The sequence below is a fragment of the Acomys russatus genome, chromosome 8 (genome assembly GCF_903995435.1).
Source record: "Acomys russatus chromosome 8, mAcoRus1.1, whole genome shotgun sequence".
NCBI classification, from domain to species: Eukaryota; Metazoa; Chordata; class Mammalia; order Rodentia; family Muridae; genus Acomys; species Acomys russatus.
The window spans coordinates 19,629,421-19,648,664 of NC_067144.1; the positions used below are offsets into that span (position 1 = coordinate 19,629,421).

Here is a 19,244-nt window from a genome sequence, read left to right on the forward strand (position 1 = left end):
ATCTGTCCATAGGGCTGACATCTCAAGTAAGTGTAGGCTCATGAGGCTCAGCTCCAAGCATGTGCATTCTGTCCTAACTCTGAAAAGACAGTTATTAAAACTGAATTAAATTGTAAGACACCTAGCTGGCACTGGGAGTTGCTTGGTATGAAAAACTTCCCATGCATCTGGTGGTAGAAGTGAAATTTTGAGTTCAGTTTGTGATTTTTTTTTTTTTAATATATACTGAGTCTTTTGTTTTTCCATATAAAACTTTGCAATCACTTTATTGAACTCACAAAGTAACTTGCTTAGATTTTTTTTTTTTTTTCCCCCGAGACAGGGTCTTCTCTGTGTTAGCCCTGGCTGTCCTGTACTCACTGTGTAGACCAGGCTGGCCTCGAACTCACAGCGATCCGCCTGCCTCTGCCTCCGCTGAGATTACAGGCGTGTCCCACTATGTTCATCTCAAGTGGAGGTATCCTTACCTTGTTTCTGTCTTAGGGGAAAACTATCTAGTTTCTTGCCATTAAAGATGTTAGTTGCTTGAGATTTTTGATGGATTTTCCTTATTGAGGTGAGGAAATTTCTCTCTGCTCCTGGTTTGCTTTAAGTTTGTTTTTTTTTTTTTTTTTTTAATCATGGGTGAAGAGTTTTTAGATTTTGTCAAATTCCTTTCTGCATCTGCTGATTATTATTTCTCCTTTAGACTGGTGAAGTAATAGTAGTAATTGATTTCAAATATTAAATCAGCATTGTACACCTGGGATAAATTCCACTTAGTTGTTGTATAATTATTTTTATTCAATACTAGATTTGATTTATTAATTAATGTATTGCTAAAGATCTCTGCATCTGTATCCAAGAGAGATAAATGGCCTATAAAGCTGTCTTTTAAAAATATAAACAAGCTGGGCTGGAGAGATGGCTTAGAAGTTAAGAGCACTGGTTGTTCTTCCAAAGGTCCTGAGTTCAATTCCCAGCAACCACATGGTGGCTCATAACCATCTATAATGAGATCTGGTGCCCTCTTCTGGCCTGCTTGTGTACATGCAGGCGGAACACTGTATACATAATAAATAAATTTAAAAAATATATAAACAAGCTGAGAAATCTCAGAACAAAGACTCAATTACATCTAAGTAGTAAATAGTTTGATATGATTCTTCTTCTGAAATCTGAAACTGTCACCTCAGTCAGACAAATGGATTATCAATTAGAGGGAGAACACAGAACAATTAACAAAGAAGAGAAGTCAGGTCCAGCATTTCAAAAGCATGAAAGGCTGTAGTATATAAAGACTTCCTTCAATTTTCTGTTGTGAACCAAAAGAGGAGGAAGGAAAGAACAGCCACAGAAGAGGAAGGACAATTAACTGAGTGCATGAAGGAAATCCAAGTACTTTAAGGGGCTATAAGTGCAGCCTGGCCTACACATCTTCAGTCAGGATGTACACAAGGCTTTGTGACAGTAAAGCTTTTCTTACCGAGGGCTACTCAATCTAGAAAGTTAACTCTACACACCTACCCCACTGTTTTTTCTTTCTATTACATCAATAAAAATGTTTTAAAGACTGCTTTATTAACTTTATTACCCAGCAGTTTCCAAACTGCCCATTTCTTGATGGCAGCTTGTCTAGCTGGCTAAGAACTGAACTTCTGCTGGAATAAACCCAGCCTAGCAGGCGGATGGGACAGGAAGGCAGAGTAATGACAGCCAGCATCCTATGCCTTAAAGGGGGCAGGAGCTTTACCTGTGAGGGACTGTTTAGAAGAGGAATTGTCAATGGGAAGCCCCTGCACTCCTTTAAGAATAATGTGTCAGGACCAATGATGTCATCTACTTTCTGTTGGCTTTGGTGGCTGTACATAGACAACATGTAGGGTATTATGAACCTAGCAATGGTGAGTAGGGATTTTGTTTGTTTGTTTTTGTTTTTTTAAAGATTTATTTATTATGAATAGTGTTTTGCCCGCATGTGTGCCTGCACACCAGAAGAGGGCACCAGATCTCATTATAGGCGGTTGTGAGCCACCGTGTGGTTGCTGAGAGTTGAACTCAGGACCTCTGGAAGAACAACCGGCTCTCTTAACCTCTGAGCCATCTCTCCAACCCCAGTGATCAGTTATTTACAAGTCAGTATCTGGAACTTGGTGCTGGAGAGACAGAGAGACATACACACACAACAGAGATCTGATTTACAATGTGATAGCGTCAAGAACTCTTGAGAGAAGTGAATGGAGACAAAGGAAAGCACAACTGTGCAACCTCAAACATGCTGGACTTTTAAGAAAGGAGATTTTAGAAAATATAGGAAGAGAAAGGTTAGACGGTCTGGTAATTAAAGGCTTTGGAAGAAACTCCCCTGGGAAATGAAATATCTGAAGAAACTGGTGACCTTCCCCCTAAATAGGCAGCTCAGGTTTTAGAAGGCCACTGACCAAAAGGAAAAACAGCAGCACTTCCTAAGGAACACTCAGAAGCAGTGTGTACGCGGACTATCTTCCTGCTCCCACTGTTATGTGCTTTCTAGTTCCTTCCAGGACCAGCTCACCCTCTCTCTCCTCACCTCTCCTGAATGACAATGACCTTTCCTCTTCCTGGCTCTAGTTATTGGCTCTTAGTTATTATTCCTAGATGCTTTTGCCTATCAAATTCAACTTTAAGCTGTAAGAATGCAGGGCCCATGCTGCATAGCTTGATGCTCTCACAGTGCCAGTCCATGACTGCCTCCAAAAGAGGGGTGATAACGGAGTCTTGTGGTTTTTGTTTTTGTTTTGAGACAGGGTCTCATATACCCGAAGCTGGCTTGGGACTCCTGGAACTCACTGTCTGCTTCCAGCTGACCTCAGATCTGCAGCCCTCCTGCTTCAGCCTCTGAGCGGACAAGATTACAGGCATGCCTACCCGGCCTGCCGTGCCTACCCGGCCTGCCATGCCTACCCGGCCTGCCTCTGCAATCACGCTTTTGAAGGAAAGCAGAGAAGGACAGGTATAAGAACACACATTTGGAACTTGCATTATAAATTATACTAAGACTTAATCCAATTCAGATCAATTATGTAACAAGTAGGATGAATAGACTCAGTCACCGGAAACTGCAAAAATAACACATACCTGCAGGAGGCTTTCTATGGCATGAAAGCCTCGAATTAAATTCAGAGCTCCACATAAAAGACTAAGGATAAACGCCACAATCCCTGACAGAGTTGCTGGTTCCAGTCGCTGATGGGCTATAAAAGAAAAGAAATGGTTAGAAATGAATCCAGGGTCTCTTATCAGTTAAGTCTATGTGGACAGAAACTCATTGCTCAACTTAGATGAATCAATGTGATTAACTTTGAACACTGTATCTTAGGAATTAAATATCCCCAACCCCATTCCGGGTAGGGGTAGCCCTGGCTGTTCTGAAACTTGCTCTGTAGACCAGGCTAGCCTCAACTTGGATATCTACCTTCAAGTGCAGGGATTAAAGGTGTGTGCCACCATAATAAGCTTAAATATCTTTTTAAAATGCAAAATGTTGCCAACATAAAAAGTACCATTCTAAAGTCAAATGGAACTAACGCTGCACGGCTTTGGTATATTTTATGTATTTTTGGGTTTTGGTAGGGGTTTTTTTTTTGTTTTGTTTTTTGTTTTTTTGAGACAGGGTTTCTCTGTGTAGCCTTGACTGTCCTGGACTCGCTATGTAGACCAGGCTGGCTTCGAACTCACAGAGATCCGCCTACCTCTGCTTCCCAGGTGCTGGGATTAAAGGTATGCGCCACCACACCCGGCCCGCTTTTGTATATTTTAATAGACACCTCTAATTTCTACTTGAGGTAAAAAGTGCTATGGAACGAGTACTCACATCTGTCAATAAATCACTGAGAGGAAAAACCTGCTGAAATGTGTGCACAATATACAATTTGGTACAAGTATGCAAAAAAAAAAAAAAAAAGATTTTTGCTTAGAGAATAAATGTAAAACTCTGGTGTTTTCTGAAAATGTTTGGAAACCATTTTTAAGGATAGCCATAGCTTGCTTTTAGGCAAAGCCCACTTATTTGGGACTGAAGCTATAAATACCACTGGCTGTACGTAAAAGCCCATATTTAATTACCAACCCAAGCTCTTCAGTAGAATGCAGTCTTACAGCTGCGAAGACTGGTCCTTGGTCTCTTAAAGAAAAATGATTAAAACAAAACAAAACAAAAAATTCACCAGCTGAATATGTAACCATTTCATCTTTACAAAAGCACTGCCTTAATTTTCAGGCTTCAACAGAGTGAAATATTCTGCTATACAATGACTTCCCCTCGTGACCACTTTATAGATATTAGGATTTACAATTGTGCCTAAATGAAAACAAACTACACACATAATCAGTAGACTTTAACAGGGATACTGGCAAAGAGAGGACAACAGAACCACATTTTTATTACTTTATTTAAGCCACTGAAGTGTAAAAGCCCAACAATGAAGTTAATGAGGCAGAATGTTAATAAAGGAATAGCTCTGATCTTTGCAAATTATATTCAGCCATCACAGCAGAAAAGATTCCCCAAAGAGTTAATAAAAACCCCCAAAACTCACATCTCATGAAGTATTCTTCAGGTTCAGCAGAAACTACTAATCTAGAATAACATTTCATAATTTCTTCTGTGCCCATGTCTGGCTTTTCAATAAATTCCCTTCAACTCTAATATGAAAATAGAAAACCAAATGTCTCTGTATTGTACTGATACCATGGTCTTTCAGCCGTGAAAAAAAGTCACAATTAGTCATATTTTAGAGGATCTCTCTGTCCTTGGTACACCCTCTCTCAGTAAGAGAGGGAGCTGGTCTCGCATAAAAAGCAAGTAGGCTTTAGGAATAAAACCAACTGGCAACTGAATAATTATCAAATCACACTTCCATATGAAACAAGTTACCTCACAAACAAACAAAACCCAAACAGTGAAAATTCTAGCTTTACACGGTCAAGGTAAGGTATATTCCAAGGAAAACGGCTACCATTTTCATGTGTTGATAGCAATGTATTTAAGAAATGAACAAGCCAATATAAATTATTAAGTTTCAAACACTTGCCTTGGAACATGTAGAGAAAAGAGGATATGAGGCAGACTTTAGCAGAGACTCCGAGTAACAGGGGCCATAGAGACTGAAGAGGATACCCTCTAACTAGAAAAGTCTCCTAGTAGAGGGAGGGGAACACCAGCTCACCCACAAAAACTTTTGGTCCAAAATTCACCCTGCCTACAAAACGTGCAGGGATTGAGGGAATGTCCAATCAATAATGCCTGGCCCAACCCAAGACCCACCTCATGGGAGAGAGTCAATCCCCGACACTATCAGTAATCCTCTGCTATGCTTGAAGACAGGGAACAAGCAGAGTTGTCCTGAGAGGCTTTACCCAGCAGCGCCTTGAAACAGATGCTGAGACTCAGCCAAACACCGGGCAATAGATAGGGAGTCTTGTGGAAAAGTGGGAGGAGGAATTAAAGACTTGGAGGTCACAGGAGCCTCACAAGAACAACAGAGCCAATTAGCCAGAGCCTAGAGGCCTGCTGAGACTGAAGCAACAACCAAAGACCATGCATGGACTGGACCTAGGTCCCCTAAACAGATGTAGCCGATGGGCAGCTCAGGCTTCATGTGGGTCCTCTAGCAAAGGGAGTGAGGGCTGTCTCTGACACTCTGACATGGACTCTCTTACCAGCTTTTCAATTACTTCCCCCTGGTGGGACTACCATGCCAGGGCACAAGGAAAGAGGACACATTCAGTCCTGATACAACTGGGGTAGATGGGAAGAGGAGGCTCCCCTTTTCTGAGGATTAGGGGAGGGGGAAGAGGGAGAGAGGGTGTGACTGGGACATGAGGAGGGATGGGGCTATGACCAGGATGTAAGGTGAATAAATAAATAAAATTTAAAAACAACATGTGATTTATAATAATGGTATATCATTTATGAATTCATCATTTCAAAATGAATGAAGCTATTTTTAAAGGGTAAAAGCAAGTGCTAAGCCTCCTTTAATGAAGAAAGCCAAGTGCTGTGTACAAGGGCAGGCTGGCACTGTGCTAATTTCTGTGGGCAAGAAATCTTAATGTGTTTGATTTCCCTGCATCACCCTCACACCTTTCCCGGGACCTGTGGCTTGTTTTCTAAGAAGAGTTATCAAGCAAACTCCATTCTGTAAACACAAGAGGTTGGCGACACAAAAGGGCACTTCCCCAGTTTGATAAGCAAACAAGATATTTAACCACATGGTAATGTGTTATTCTGTGTGCTGTTTGTTACTTCGGTAAAATGCATTCTAGATAGGCTGCAGCACATTTCAGTTGGGCACCACACCAGGCACTAGTAGATATAGAATATATCTACACCATAACAAATGAGGGGCTATGCAGAAATAACATCGGCTTTGTTTTGTTTCCTGAAGCCAGGAAGCATTGCCTGAACAGGTTTTGGTTTTTTTTTTTTTTTTTTGTGTGTGTGTGTGTGTGTGTGTGTGTGTGTGTGTGTGTGTGTGTTTCCCTCATTTTGCTCCTGTCAGGAATTGAGGAAGACAGATGTGGGAGAATAAGATGTGCAGATAACCAAAGATACATACAAGGGAAGGAAGGGCCAGCTTCCAGAAAGAATGTGTGGCTAACAGTACCTACAGATGAGAACATATCTAGATGTAAAAATCAAACCAGTATCCAATCTGTTGTCCAAGAGATGTTCGTTGATATTATAAGGCAGTTTCAGGAGGGAAGGTGAAGGCAGTAAGTAACTGTGATGTTGGGGCAAAAGCATGGGTGTGTGTTTTTGCAGTTAAAGTAGACAGACAAAAGAGTAACACAAAACAAGATTGAGAGAGCCATTCTTCTCACACAAACTATATAAGGAAAGGAAGACTTAAGTATAGTGAGATAGTTCAAGGAGGCTGATTGAAACAGAAAACAGAAAGGAAAACCAGTGCAGCCATTATTAGTCCACAAAGGTGGACTAAACCATAGCACCTCTTCCCCACAGCAGAGTACACAAGGCATGTTCATTGAGGAAACCGAACACAGAGATAAGGACATAAGATAAGGTCATTTCAGGCAAGCTCCCTTTAAGTGAACATAATTTCTAGTTTTAGTTACTCTTTCTTAAAACAATTCCAGTTTTTTCCTACTTTCCCCTAGGATCTAGTGTTTAATGAGTCAACAAGCAATGTTGTCTGGAGTTCAGAGAGAACTTCTAGAGATCAGTAGAACAAAGAATTTCTTTCTTTTTTTAAAAAAAAAATATATTTTTATGTGCATTGGTGTGTAGCTGCATGTACGTCTCTGTGAGAGTACCAGATCCACTGGAACTGGAATTACAGACAGTTATGAACTCCCATGTAGGTGCTGGGAATTGAACCTGGGTCCTCTGGAAGAGCAGCCTGTTACAGTTAATTGTATCTGTTTGGCCTAGGATGCCAATAACTGACACAATAAGACTAAATTGTATTTTTAAAGCAGAAAGCACTACACTGGGCAGAACCTAAACTGATACTAATCTACTCATAAACTAAAACAAACTACTCTAATCCTATGTCCTCATAACCTACATATATCCCAATCACTTGCCAATCTGGTCCTCCTCAGACAGCTTCTCTCCCCCAACTCCAACCATCAACTCTCAACTGTCAACTCCTCCAGGCTCCTCCCACCTCCCGTGGAAGTCCCACCTTCCACTTCCTGTCCTTCTGCCCAGCTGATTGGCTAAACAGTGCTTTCTTAACAACTGCTACATCCATTCAAGTCATTATTCCACAGCAACCAGTGCTTTTGATGGCTGAGCCATCTCTCCAGGCCCAGTACAAAGAATGTCTAACAGTCTACCTTTTGGTAGGTCAAGTTGGAAGCCCACCTCAAATTTAGACTATTACCCTAAATCCTGAATATATATATTAAAGGACAGATATCCTAAACTACAGCTACTGTCGTTTAGGACCCATGGAGTTAAAATTATCAGAAAAGAGCAGGCCAATGGAAGGACAACATGGAACTTCTCCACCCAAACCCCATTAAGACACTAATGCACTGAGATAACTGCAATGATCCGTGTTGCCATCTAAGGATTAAAACTCATGGTGGTGATCGATAAGCCAAATTCAGAACACTCATCTTTTTACATAGTGTCTATGACTACTATTTTTATGCATTACACCAGCAGAGTTACATCAGAGCCTAGATAGCCTTTAGAAATCTAAAATGTGTAGCATCTGGACCTTTATAGAATAAGTTTACTGGCCCTTGGCTTACAGAGATCTAGTATATTGATACACTACAGAACATTATTTTGGTATACATTATTAATCTCATGTTAACAGTACTTGAAAGACAGTCGTATACGCCTCAGGTTAGATGCCTTAAGACACACATGTGCTACAGAATGGAAAATAACTCCAATTACAGGAGCACATCATCTCAGTCAGTTGCTGGTGGCCAAAGATTTAGAATATGTTGGTAGTAAGACTCAAATTCATGTGCCTGGCAGCTGATACCACTAGGAAAAGACATACTGATTACTATGCCCTTTTTAGATTTCTGCACATTTATTGAATCACTGCTTCCTGAACAGCAATAGATGAGGGCACAGAGATACAGAGGACCTAGAGTACATTACATGGATTCAATGCACTGCTGTACAAAATAACTCTGGGAGGCAGAAATGATGTTCAGACAAAATACCAATAAAAGAAAACCCTAATTATAAAGCAATGACATAGTCTTTTGGCAAGGAACTGTTTCCACTTTGAAGACTGGGTCTTAGCCTGTTAGCCATGGTGGAATTAACCACCCTACAGTGAACTTATAGTTATATGCTATAAGGCCAAAAGTAATCACAAAACAAATTAAAGAGATAAGGATAAGAAGCCATCAAAGAACAAAAAATGAATTTCAAAAATGATGGCAGCTAGGGACCACAATGACAAAACTAGACATGACGAAAAGGAAAGCGGCAAGATGACTCAACTAGCACCCCCTGCTGCCTGCAGAGGGCCCACTTGCAGCTCCAGCATCCACACTGAGCAGTTCTTACACCCTCTTCTGGACTCTGTAGGCACTACACACATATGAATATATATTCAGGGATACATAATTAAAAAGAAAGTAAAAAGAAAATAGCCAAAAAATGATAGATTAAAATTCAGTGATTTCAATAATAACATTAGTTGTAAATGGCCTGAATATCTAATTTTTTAAAAGCCAAGATTATAAACTTGGATTTTTTTTTAAAGGACGCAACCAAATGGCAACTATAAAACATCACTTTATTTCCTCACCACATAGGAGAAAACCTAGTTTGTTTGATTAAACAAAAATAAAATAAGGTACATGGAACAATTTTAAAGTTAAAAGAAACTTGCTGCTTCCCCAAGCCTTTTCTACAGCCACAGCAACACATTCAAAAGCCTATTACGTTTCGGATGCCTCAACACTGCCTCTTCACCTGCTCACTGCCTGTCATGCCTGCACTAGTAACATTTAAGGTTTTAAAGGTGAAAGCCCAAAATGGCGGAGGGGGGCTTGCAAAAACAAAACAGAACATTCTGCCTCGAAGTTTGAGGGAAATTTCCCTACCCAGCCATTGATAAGCTCTGAAATGCCACAGCAATTCCAGAAATGGCAGGGGCAGCCAGAATCCCAAGTAGGCTTGCGGTGAGGGCTCTGGTGCCAGGGGAGGCATGCTTGGTGGTACCGTCCTTCAATTAGCTTGCCATGAGAAAATAGTAATAGAGATTTAACTTAGTCATTCTAACACCAGGCAACATGTCTCTATGAATTCTACCCAGATCTGTACTCACAGACAGACAGACAGACAGACAAACAAAAAGACAGAAAGGAAGGAAGGAAGAAAGGAAGAGACTCAACTAATTCACGTGTTCTATACTTATTTAAAAACTAAAGCCTTTTTTTAATTTTTAATTTTGGCTAACTAGGCATGAGAACTAATTGATAGTATTAAACAAGATCCATTAAGACAAACCTAAGAACCCTCCTACCTACATGTAGCATGCTAGTTTACCTCTAAAGGAGGACAATTAATTATACAGATTGCTAAAAGTGTGAGGAACCATTGCAGAGTGGTTATTTAAAGAAAATAAATATGTTGCAGCCACAAGCAATAACATTCAGCCAGTCTTCTCTGAGATAGCCTTAAGATATGACCTGAGCTTGTAAGTTAGTACAATCATTAGACGAGGCCTGAGATCATGCATATATAGAAAAACAGAACCATTACTGGTTAAATGATCAAAAACAGTTCACCATACTGGCTTGTTAACCCATAAGACCAGTATTAAAAATAGACATTATTGAGGTATTTCTTCACTGTGGCATTAGTAAACCCACTCCCAGTTACTCCAGGGGCCTCCAGGAGGCTCTCATCCAGGTAGAATAAAAGGCTACTGGGGAAGTACAGGGGGAAAAGAAGGCCAACAGAATAGCATTTCCTGATAATGTTTCTCAGATTTATCAAGTTTGTCAAAATTTTGCCTTTGGAAGGAAGAACAAATCAAAACAAAAAGCAATGAACATGTCATCAGTCACTGTGGAAAGAGATGGCTGTACCATGGTGACGGATATCCTGCTGAGTACAGACAGCTTCAAATACAAACATGAAGTCAGAGACTCTAATGCCCTTCAAATAGCTCCTCACTAAACCTTTAGGGTTCCCCTAAAAGGGCATTCAAACATCACTTAAACTTAAGGACATGAAGAGAAAAAGAGATAATAGATCAAATACTAATATTAATTTTAATGTAATATCTATATTTTAAAGGTAATTTAGTGTAATAGTTATATTATAAAGATTTCTAAGTTATTTATATTAAGTTATATTCCTAAGTACAAAGAACTCCAAAATGATGAAGGACCCAATGTATCAAGAGAGCAAATCACAAGCTTTAACATACATAACACAGTGGGCTGGAGCAACAGCTCAGTGATTAAGAGCACTTGTTGCTCCTCCTAAGGATCCAGGTTCAGTTTCCAGCACCCACATGGAGGTTCACAACTGTCCCTAACTCCAGTCTACGGGATCCAATACTCTTCTCTGTAGGCAACAAATATACACATGGTACACAGACATACATGCAGACAAAACATTCATACACATAATATAAAAATATAAATCCTTTTTTAAAAGATGTTTATTTTATGTATATAAGCACACTGCCTTCATGCACACCAGAAGAGGGCACCAGATTTCATCATAGATGGTTATGAGCCACCATGTGGCTGCAGGGAATTGAACTCAGGACTTCTGGAAAAGCAGCCAGTGCTCTTAACCTCTGAGCCATCTCTCCAGCCCCAGAAATAAATCTTTTTAAAAAATACATAATATGGAAACTGATCACCCTAAAATAAGAAAGATATAAATTCCGAATTGCAGCAATTGCAACACCTGTTTCTCTAAGAATGGTTGAAGCACATAGCAAATCACAAAAGACACAACAGATTTCAACAATATGAGCCATCTTGATCTAAGTAACACTTATGGCACACAGCACTAACCAGAGGAAAGAGTACACACTTTAACATAAGCAGAAAAGAATTATTAAGACAGGTTATTTTCTTGGGAATAAATCAAATCTCCATAAATTTAAAAATATTCATGTCAAATAAAATTAAAAAATCAATAGACAGCTGGGTGCAGTGGTATACACCTATCATAATTCTAGCACTCGGGAGGCAGAGGCAGGCAGATCTCTGTGAGTTTGAGGCCAGCCTGGTCTACAAAGTGAATCCAGAACAGGCAGGGCTACACAGAAAAACCCTGTCTGGAAAAACAAAACAAAGCAAACAAACAACAACAACAAAAAGGAAATCAATAGACACCTGATAGTGCCTAAATAAAATTACATAATACATCTCTAAATGACGCAGGAATCAAAAGAGAAGTCAAAAGGAAAATTTTAAAGTATTTAAAGCAAAATGAAAATAAGACTGCAGTATGTTAAAAATCTATGGAGTGCAGTGAACTTGCTACTGAGAATGAAATATGTAGTAGCAAGTGCTTGTATTAGAAAGATCTCAAATAAATTGCTCCAAATCTAAAAAAAAAAAAACCAAGAACACAGAAATTGACGGTAAGCAGAAAATGGGAAGTGATAAGCAAAATGTATCAATAAAATAGAAAATAAAATAAATATCAATCAAAGTAAAACGCTGGTTCTTAAAAAAACCAATAAGTGATCAGCTTTTATGTATTATGAGAAAAAAGTTATCCATATCAGATTGAGAAAGAGCCATAATTGTGATTCTATGGAAAATAAAGGGATAAAGACACATGAATTATACACCAAAATCCTGGGGGGGAAAATGAGCAGATTCCACTTCAAAAGCAGCAAAGGCTCTCTAAGAAGAAACATACAAGCTGAGTGGCCCTGGCCCTAGTAAAGAACTGATTTAAATTTTACCCAGACAAAAGTATTTGAGGTTTTATTGCTATGTCCTACCTAACATTTTCCAAAAACAGAAATAACGAGGGAATACCTTCCACTGTATTTTCTCAGGTCAGCTTTGCCCAAATAGTGAAACCAAATATGACCATTATGAAAAAGGGAAACCAGAAATCAATTCATTAAGACACTTTTAAAATACTGGCAAAACTTTAGCAAATTGGACCTGACAGCATATAAAAGCATAACACATCATGATCATGTATAATTTATCATAGAAATGAAAGATTTGTTTAACAATTGAAAAGTAATCAATTGTAATCTACCAGAAAACAAATGTGAAAGTCACATGAACAATGCAGTCAAAGCATCTGACACAGTCTTGGACAGTCTTGTTCTCGTCAGATTCTGTATAGGGTCTGTATCTTAGGCTGTGCTGTTGTCTTTTAGATTAAGTCTGCTGGAGCCCTTTGAATGTATATTAAACAAATACACTTTGATTTAATTTAAATGGAATTTATGCATATGGGTGTTTTGCCTCCATGTTTGTCTGTGTGCCATTTACATCCCTGGTGCCCAAGGTCGTCAGAAAAGGGCATAGGATCCACTGGATACTAGAGTTACAGATGGTGTGAGCCACCATGTGGTTGTTGGGAATCAAATCCAGGCTTCTGGCTTCTTCTTCCTCAGGAAAACACCAAATGGCGGACTATGTTGGTGCAGCAGGAAGGCCCGGGGCCCAGGATCAGGAGATTGCAGCAGCTTCCACAGAGGATTCAGCAGAGGTCTTAGGGGCTGAGGCGGAGGCTGTGGTTGAAGGCCCGCCCAGCTAAAGCCAAAGGAGTGAATCCCTGGCACCAGGCTGGGCCACCTGGTTAAGGGCATGAAGATAAAGTCCTCAGAGGAGATTTATCTGTTCTCCCTGCCCATTAAGGAATCCAAGATTATTGTCTTTTTCCCGGGCACACCCCTAAAGGATGAGGTTCTAAAGATCATGCCAGTGCAGAAGGAGACACGGGCTGGCCAGCGGACCAGGTTCAAGGCTTTTGCCACTATTGGGAACTACAATGGACACGTTGGTCTTGGTGTTAAGTGCTCCAAGGAGGTAGCCACTGCTATCCGAGGGGCTACCATCTTAGCCAAGCTTTCCATTGTCCCTGTGCAGAGAGGTTACTGGGGGAACAAGATTGGCAAGCCACACACTGTACCGTGCAAGGTGACAGGCCACTGTGGCTCTGTTTTGGTTCGTCTCATCCCTGCCTCCAGAGGCACTGGCATTGTCAATGCTCCTGTGCCCAAGAAGCTACTGATGATGCCGGTATTGATGACTGCTACACATCAGCCAAGGGCTGCACTGCCACCCTGGCAACTTTGCCAAGGCCACTTTTTTTTTGTTGTTTGTTTGTTTGTTTCTTTAGTTTTGTTTTGTTTTGTTTTTTCCAGACAGGGTTTCTCTGTGTTGCCGGCTTGAAGACCTAAAGCTACCTGACACCCAATCTCTGAAAAGAAACTGTTCACCAAGTCTCCTTATCAGGATCATCTTGTGAAAACCCACACCAGAGTCCCTGTTTAGAGGACCCAGGCTCCAGCTGTGGCTACCACATAAGGGTTTTTATACAAGAAAAATAAAGTGAATTAACTCTGTTTAAAAAAAAAAAAAAAAGAACCCAGGTCTTCTGAAGTGCAAGCAGTGGTCTTAAATGTGGAACATCTCTCCAGCCCCATTGTGCCTGGCTTTGTACTAATTAATTAATTAAAAAATTAACCTATTCAAATCTTCTCTCTGCTCATATATTAGATTGCTTCCTTATTGTTGAATTACAAGTTACTTAAATATTTTGGATATCAATCTCTAATACAATCATGATTTGTAATTTTTTTCTCCCATTCTATGGGTTATCTTTTCAGTCTGTGTTCGTGAAGAGTAAGTTTTAAATTTTGATTAATTCCATCTTGCATATTTTGTCTTTTTAAAATGTGATTTTTAAAATCAAATCTAAAAGCCTAATACAAGAGCACAGCGAGTCACACTATGTTTTGTGCTGAGAGTTTACTGCTGATAAAGTGCGGGCTTAGCCCTGAGGTAAGTCTGTGCTTGTGGCTGTGTGGCTGTCTAACTTCTTTCTTCTGTCCATGGCCACCTCGCTGCCCTGACACTGCATGATCTTCCCTCTGTCCTAGCATCACTGTCAAGAGTGAGTTGGCCACACTGAAAGGGTTTATTTCCCAATTCTACTACCCTGACCTAAATGCTTATCTTAGAGCAGACCCACTCCCTACTGATTACTGTAACTTGGCAGTACGTTTGGAGGTTTGAGTCTTTCAGCTTTTTCAAGATTATTTTGCATATGTATGCATATATACTTCTTGTATTTCTATATGAATTTTACAACCAACTTGTCAGTTTCTATTTTTAAAAAAACACAACTGAAAATGTCCTGAGTCTCTATCTACTTGGGAATACAGTCATCTTAAGATTGTCTGCTAACTCATAAATGTGGATCTGCTTTCCATTAATTTTTGTCTTCCTTAACTTTTTTCAAAAATTATTTTATTAGTTTTCAATACATGGTATTTCTATTTCATCTTAAGATTGCTTATTGCTAGTGTACAGCGTAGAGTTCTTAGACACTGACACTGTGTCATGTGGCCTCTCTGAATCCACGCACTCATTCTAATACTTGTCTAGAGGTAGCCTTAGGATGTTTTACAGAAAAAGCAACAGACAATGGAATGATCTATTCTTTCATTCGTAATTCAAATACTATTTTATTTCTTAGCCTTATTCACTTGTTTAGTGGCTGAATTATTATTTTAAGATTTATTTATTTATTATTTATACAGTGTTCTGACCACATGTGTGCCTACATGCCAGAAGAGGAGAAGAGGGCACCAGATCTCATTATCAATGGTTGTGAGACACCATGTGGGTGCTGGGAATTGAACTCAGGACCTTTGGAAGAACAGGCAGTGCTCTTAACCTCTGAGCCATCTCTCTAGTCCTGACTGAAATATAAGTAAAATATTTTCTTCTTCTTTCATATATGTATAATGAAACTAAATGTGAACTATCATGATCAGTCCACATTTGAAGAATACTAACAAACTAAAGCATGTATAGGGATGGGGAGGATGTCAAAATGACAGAAGAGTATTAGGAAATTAAAGATGCTTTACATGAAAAATTAGGCTAGAAGCATAGAAAGAATGTAACTGCTATTGTGTTTCAGCTGAGGGAGGTGACAGAACCGAAGACACACCAGTAGGTATTATATGGAAGCAGACATAAGCCACAAGGAAAAAAAATTTTAAGAAGTAGTCCAACAATACTATACTTCCATGAACAGTGAGGTTTCCATTTTAGGAAAAGTTTTACCCTGTCCCAACTGTTAAGCCTTGTGTACTTTCTTGGGGAGGGGAGCTCTGAGTAGGCAACCACTACAATCTTTACAGTTTCTGTTACAGTCAAGACTCCTATTCTAAATATAGCCATTTGATATAATGGAAAGTACTCCTCATGTCTACAAACGTTTCTAGAAAAATATTTACAAAGAAATAGAATGTTTTCTTAGCAAAGAAATCTTCTGAAATTGTCATTTGAAAGTACTTTCCAGAAGTCATGTGTTCAGTAGTCTATAACAACTAAGAAAATGGGTTGCTTTGAACTTCCACATTATCTCATGTAGTTGATTTAAAACATTAGAAAAAATAATTCATTTTCAAGAGTTCCTGTTAGCTTTAAAAATTAATAAAAATAATTGAGATCCAGAACTCACCGGAAGAAATCTTACCAGCACCTTTATAGTCAACAGAAAATGCAGATGTGACTCCATTGGCTGATCCCAGCTCACACATCGGGATTTGGTAAGGGGGCCTCAGCTTGATTTCCATCTGCATGTCAGACAAATTTATTTTTGTTGAAAGAGACCTGGGATTATTATAGCGCTGCTTGGTCCTCTGAATGAAGTTATCTATGTAAGATAAAAATAAATTTCCTTGCAGTCATTTGTTTTAATTAAATCATTTGAGAGTGTGATGTGTAAATTTTATAAAGTTTGTTATTCAAAACTATTCGGTTTATCATGGGATTTCCAATATTACCCATGTTTAATGGGTTGCTGTATAGTGGAGTCATCAGTTTTACACTCTACATACTGAACTCTAGGATGGAGTTGCTATAACCAGAGGCTACCTAAGTACAGGCTTCAAGGAATTACAAAAACAAACAAAAAGAAAACAGCTTTAATTGTCAACCAATGCCTTAATTTTTATATCCTTATCTCATAAAATATTCAATCTGTTATTAGCTGTAATTATATACAAATTATACCATAAGCAATGTGTTTTTATAATTGTTTTCTTATTTCTTATACCATTAGATAATATGTTCTGAAGAATAAGTTTAATAGAATCAATAAAAAGAGATTTCCTAAATGTTTTCTAAGCAGAATTCTATTTTTACTATTTCCCCTCCTTCTATATAAAGAAATCCATAACTTTGACCAGATTTTTCTGGTTGAGCAAACTACTATCCATAGGCCAAATATAAACTGCTGTTTTGTAAATAAAGTTTTATTAGACAATAACTATGCTCATTCATTTATATATTGCTTGTGGCTGCTTCCAAGCTGCAATATCAGAGCTGAGTAGTGTGGCAGTGACTTGAAGGCTCTTAAAATCTGAAATATGTACTCTCTGATTTTTTCCAGCAAGTGTTTGCCAACCCCTGTTCTACATTAAGCAGGCCATAAAAGATTAGAACATAAACACAAAGTGGAGTCTGTGGCTAGTAAATTTCTCATTGAGAATCTGTCCTCTGGGATTCATTCTTTGGACAAATAATCACAATCTCCTTCCCAGCTCAAACACATTTTTTTCCCCCTAATACTCATCTAAGTTAGGAACTATAGATCTTTTGCCAATTATTCTTTAAAAATTAAGGTTGCAGAAGTTTCTCATCTACTCCCTAATATTAGATGGAAAAAAAAATGTTTGACTGGAGACAGGATAATAAAGAAGTACAAAAAAGAATAAAACGAACAAAACAACAACAACAACAACAACAAAGGCCCTTACCAAATTCAATGAAACAGTATGGTCTGACAGCAGTGTTTGTCTTCATCGTGTTATAAGCAGTAATGAACTCCTTCTGAAGCTCATCCAGGAAAGAGAAGGCGAGAACATTTGGATAATTTTCAGTGCACAACATCATGTAGCTCACTCCCAGAGAGCTAATAAAACTACAGTGTAAAAAACATTGATTTTAAAATTTCAAATTAAATCAAGGTAATTCGTTGCTTCACAAGACTGATTCTATACACCATAAACTGATGCTACACTAGCAATGAAGATACTAACATTTATTATATATTCCAGCAACAACTTTAAAGGAACCAATATCTAATACTATCTAAAGCTGTGGGTATGTGAAAAGGGGAGATACACTACACTTCTAGAATTTCAGCTACTCATCATAGAGTAAGGGGAAAGCACACATATATGTAAGCATCCAAGCAGCTTAAATTAAAGGCCAGCCCTCCACAAAAGCAGGTGGAAATTATACACTCAAGTCAAGAACTGTTCAGAAAAATCTGGTCAGAGTTATGGACACTAACCCTGGAAAGATACACAAAACTTAGCATAGAACGTCAAAGGTGGTTACCAATTTCTTGAAGTCATCAATGACCCAGGAATCGAATATTTTACATTATAACATTGATGGGGAAAGAAATAAATTATATGTATCATTGGGGTGAAAGGAAGAAATTTTTTTTCATTCATAACAATGACAAACACAAAAGAGAAAGGAGCAGGCCGGGCATGGTGGCGCACACCTTTAATCCCAGCACTCGGGAGGCAGAAGCAGGAGGATCGCTGTGAGTTCGAGGCCAGCCTGGTCTACAAAGCGAGTCTAGGCCAGCCAAGATTACACAGAGAAACCCTGTCTCAAAAAACAAACAAACAAACACAGAGAGAGAGAGAGAGAGAGAGAGAGAGAGAGAGAGAGAGAGAGAGAAAGGAGCACAGCTTATAGCAAAATGTTAAATACTGCCTAGTTGGAGGAGTGCTGGAATTGGGAGAAAAAAAAACGCATTCTAGAGCCAACATAATAAAAACTGGATCAGACAAAAAAAAATGATCATGAATATTGAATCCAAGAGGAAAATCTGAGGCATTCCAATATATTTGCAAGACTTTAAGATGTTTTCCAATAGACTCTTTATTAGTTGCAAAAGGAAATTATATAACAGAAGTGAGAGAACACGTTGACCAACTATTCTAATATCAGTAATGAGGAACAGGTAAACACCATGCATCTCCACATGTGACAGCATAAGAAAAGACATCACTTGTCTGTATTCCCACTGGCATGCATAACCTGAATCTAAGAATAAACATCAAAATCGCCAATACTCCACTTTTAGATAGGGAGATGTATTCTTTTAAAAGAAATCATCAATGCTGTGAAAAATAAAGATTATAGAAAGGTTCCCAATCAAGAAGTCTAAAGAACCATGCCAACTGACTGCATAATACCTAACCCTAGGTCTGGATCCCACGACTGAGGACTGAGATGCTATAAAGCATATGTCTAGTGTTAAATGACAAAAGCAGAAAGCAGGCAGTACATTACAGTAGCAATATTAAACTTACTATAGCTGATTATGGCATGCAGTTAGGTAAAAACCTATCTTCAATCTTAGAAAATATATTTTGGAATAGTTAAGAAGGCCCAAGCTTGGTACTTGCCTAACATGAACAAGCCTTGGATTTGCTCTCAAGTATGCAGGCAGCTGGGCTCGGGGGGGGGGGGGGGGGGGGGGGGGGGGGGGAGGGGAGTAGCGAGGGACA

The 19,244-nt window shown here is 39.0% G+C and overlaps 1 protein-coding gene and 1 pseudogene across 2 annotated transcripts in view; one reads left to right on the forward strand and one right to left on the reverse strand.

The window, feature by feature from the left end:
* The window catches only part of Sec22a (SEC22 homolog A, vesicle trafficking protein), a 56,153-nt gene that overhangs the window by 16,290 nt on the left and 20,619 nt on the right, over nucleotides 1-19,244 (reverse strand). For both annotated transcript variants that reach the window (XM_051149857.1, XM_051149856.1), the window contains 3 exons: nucleotides 17,469-17,632; nucleotides 16,169-16,363; nucleotides 3,097-3,212 (listed from right to left, as the gene is read on the reverse strand). In XM_051149857.1, the coding sequence (XP_051005814.1) occupies nucleotides 3,097-3,212; nucleotides 16,169-16,363; nucleotides 17,469-17,632 (475 nt within the window). The remainder of the gene's footprint in view (nucleotides 1-3,096; nucleotides 3,213-16,168; nucleotides 16,364-17,468; nucleotides 17,633-19,244) is intronic.
* Nucleotides 13,094-13,998, forward strand: LOC127192646 (40S ribosomal protein S2-like; annotated as a pseudogene).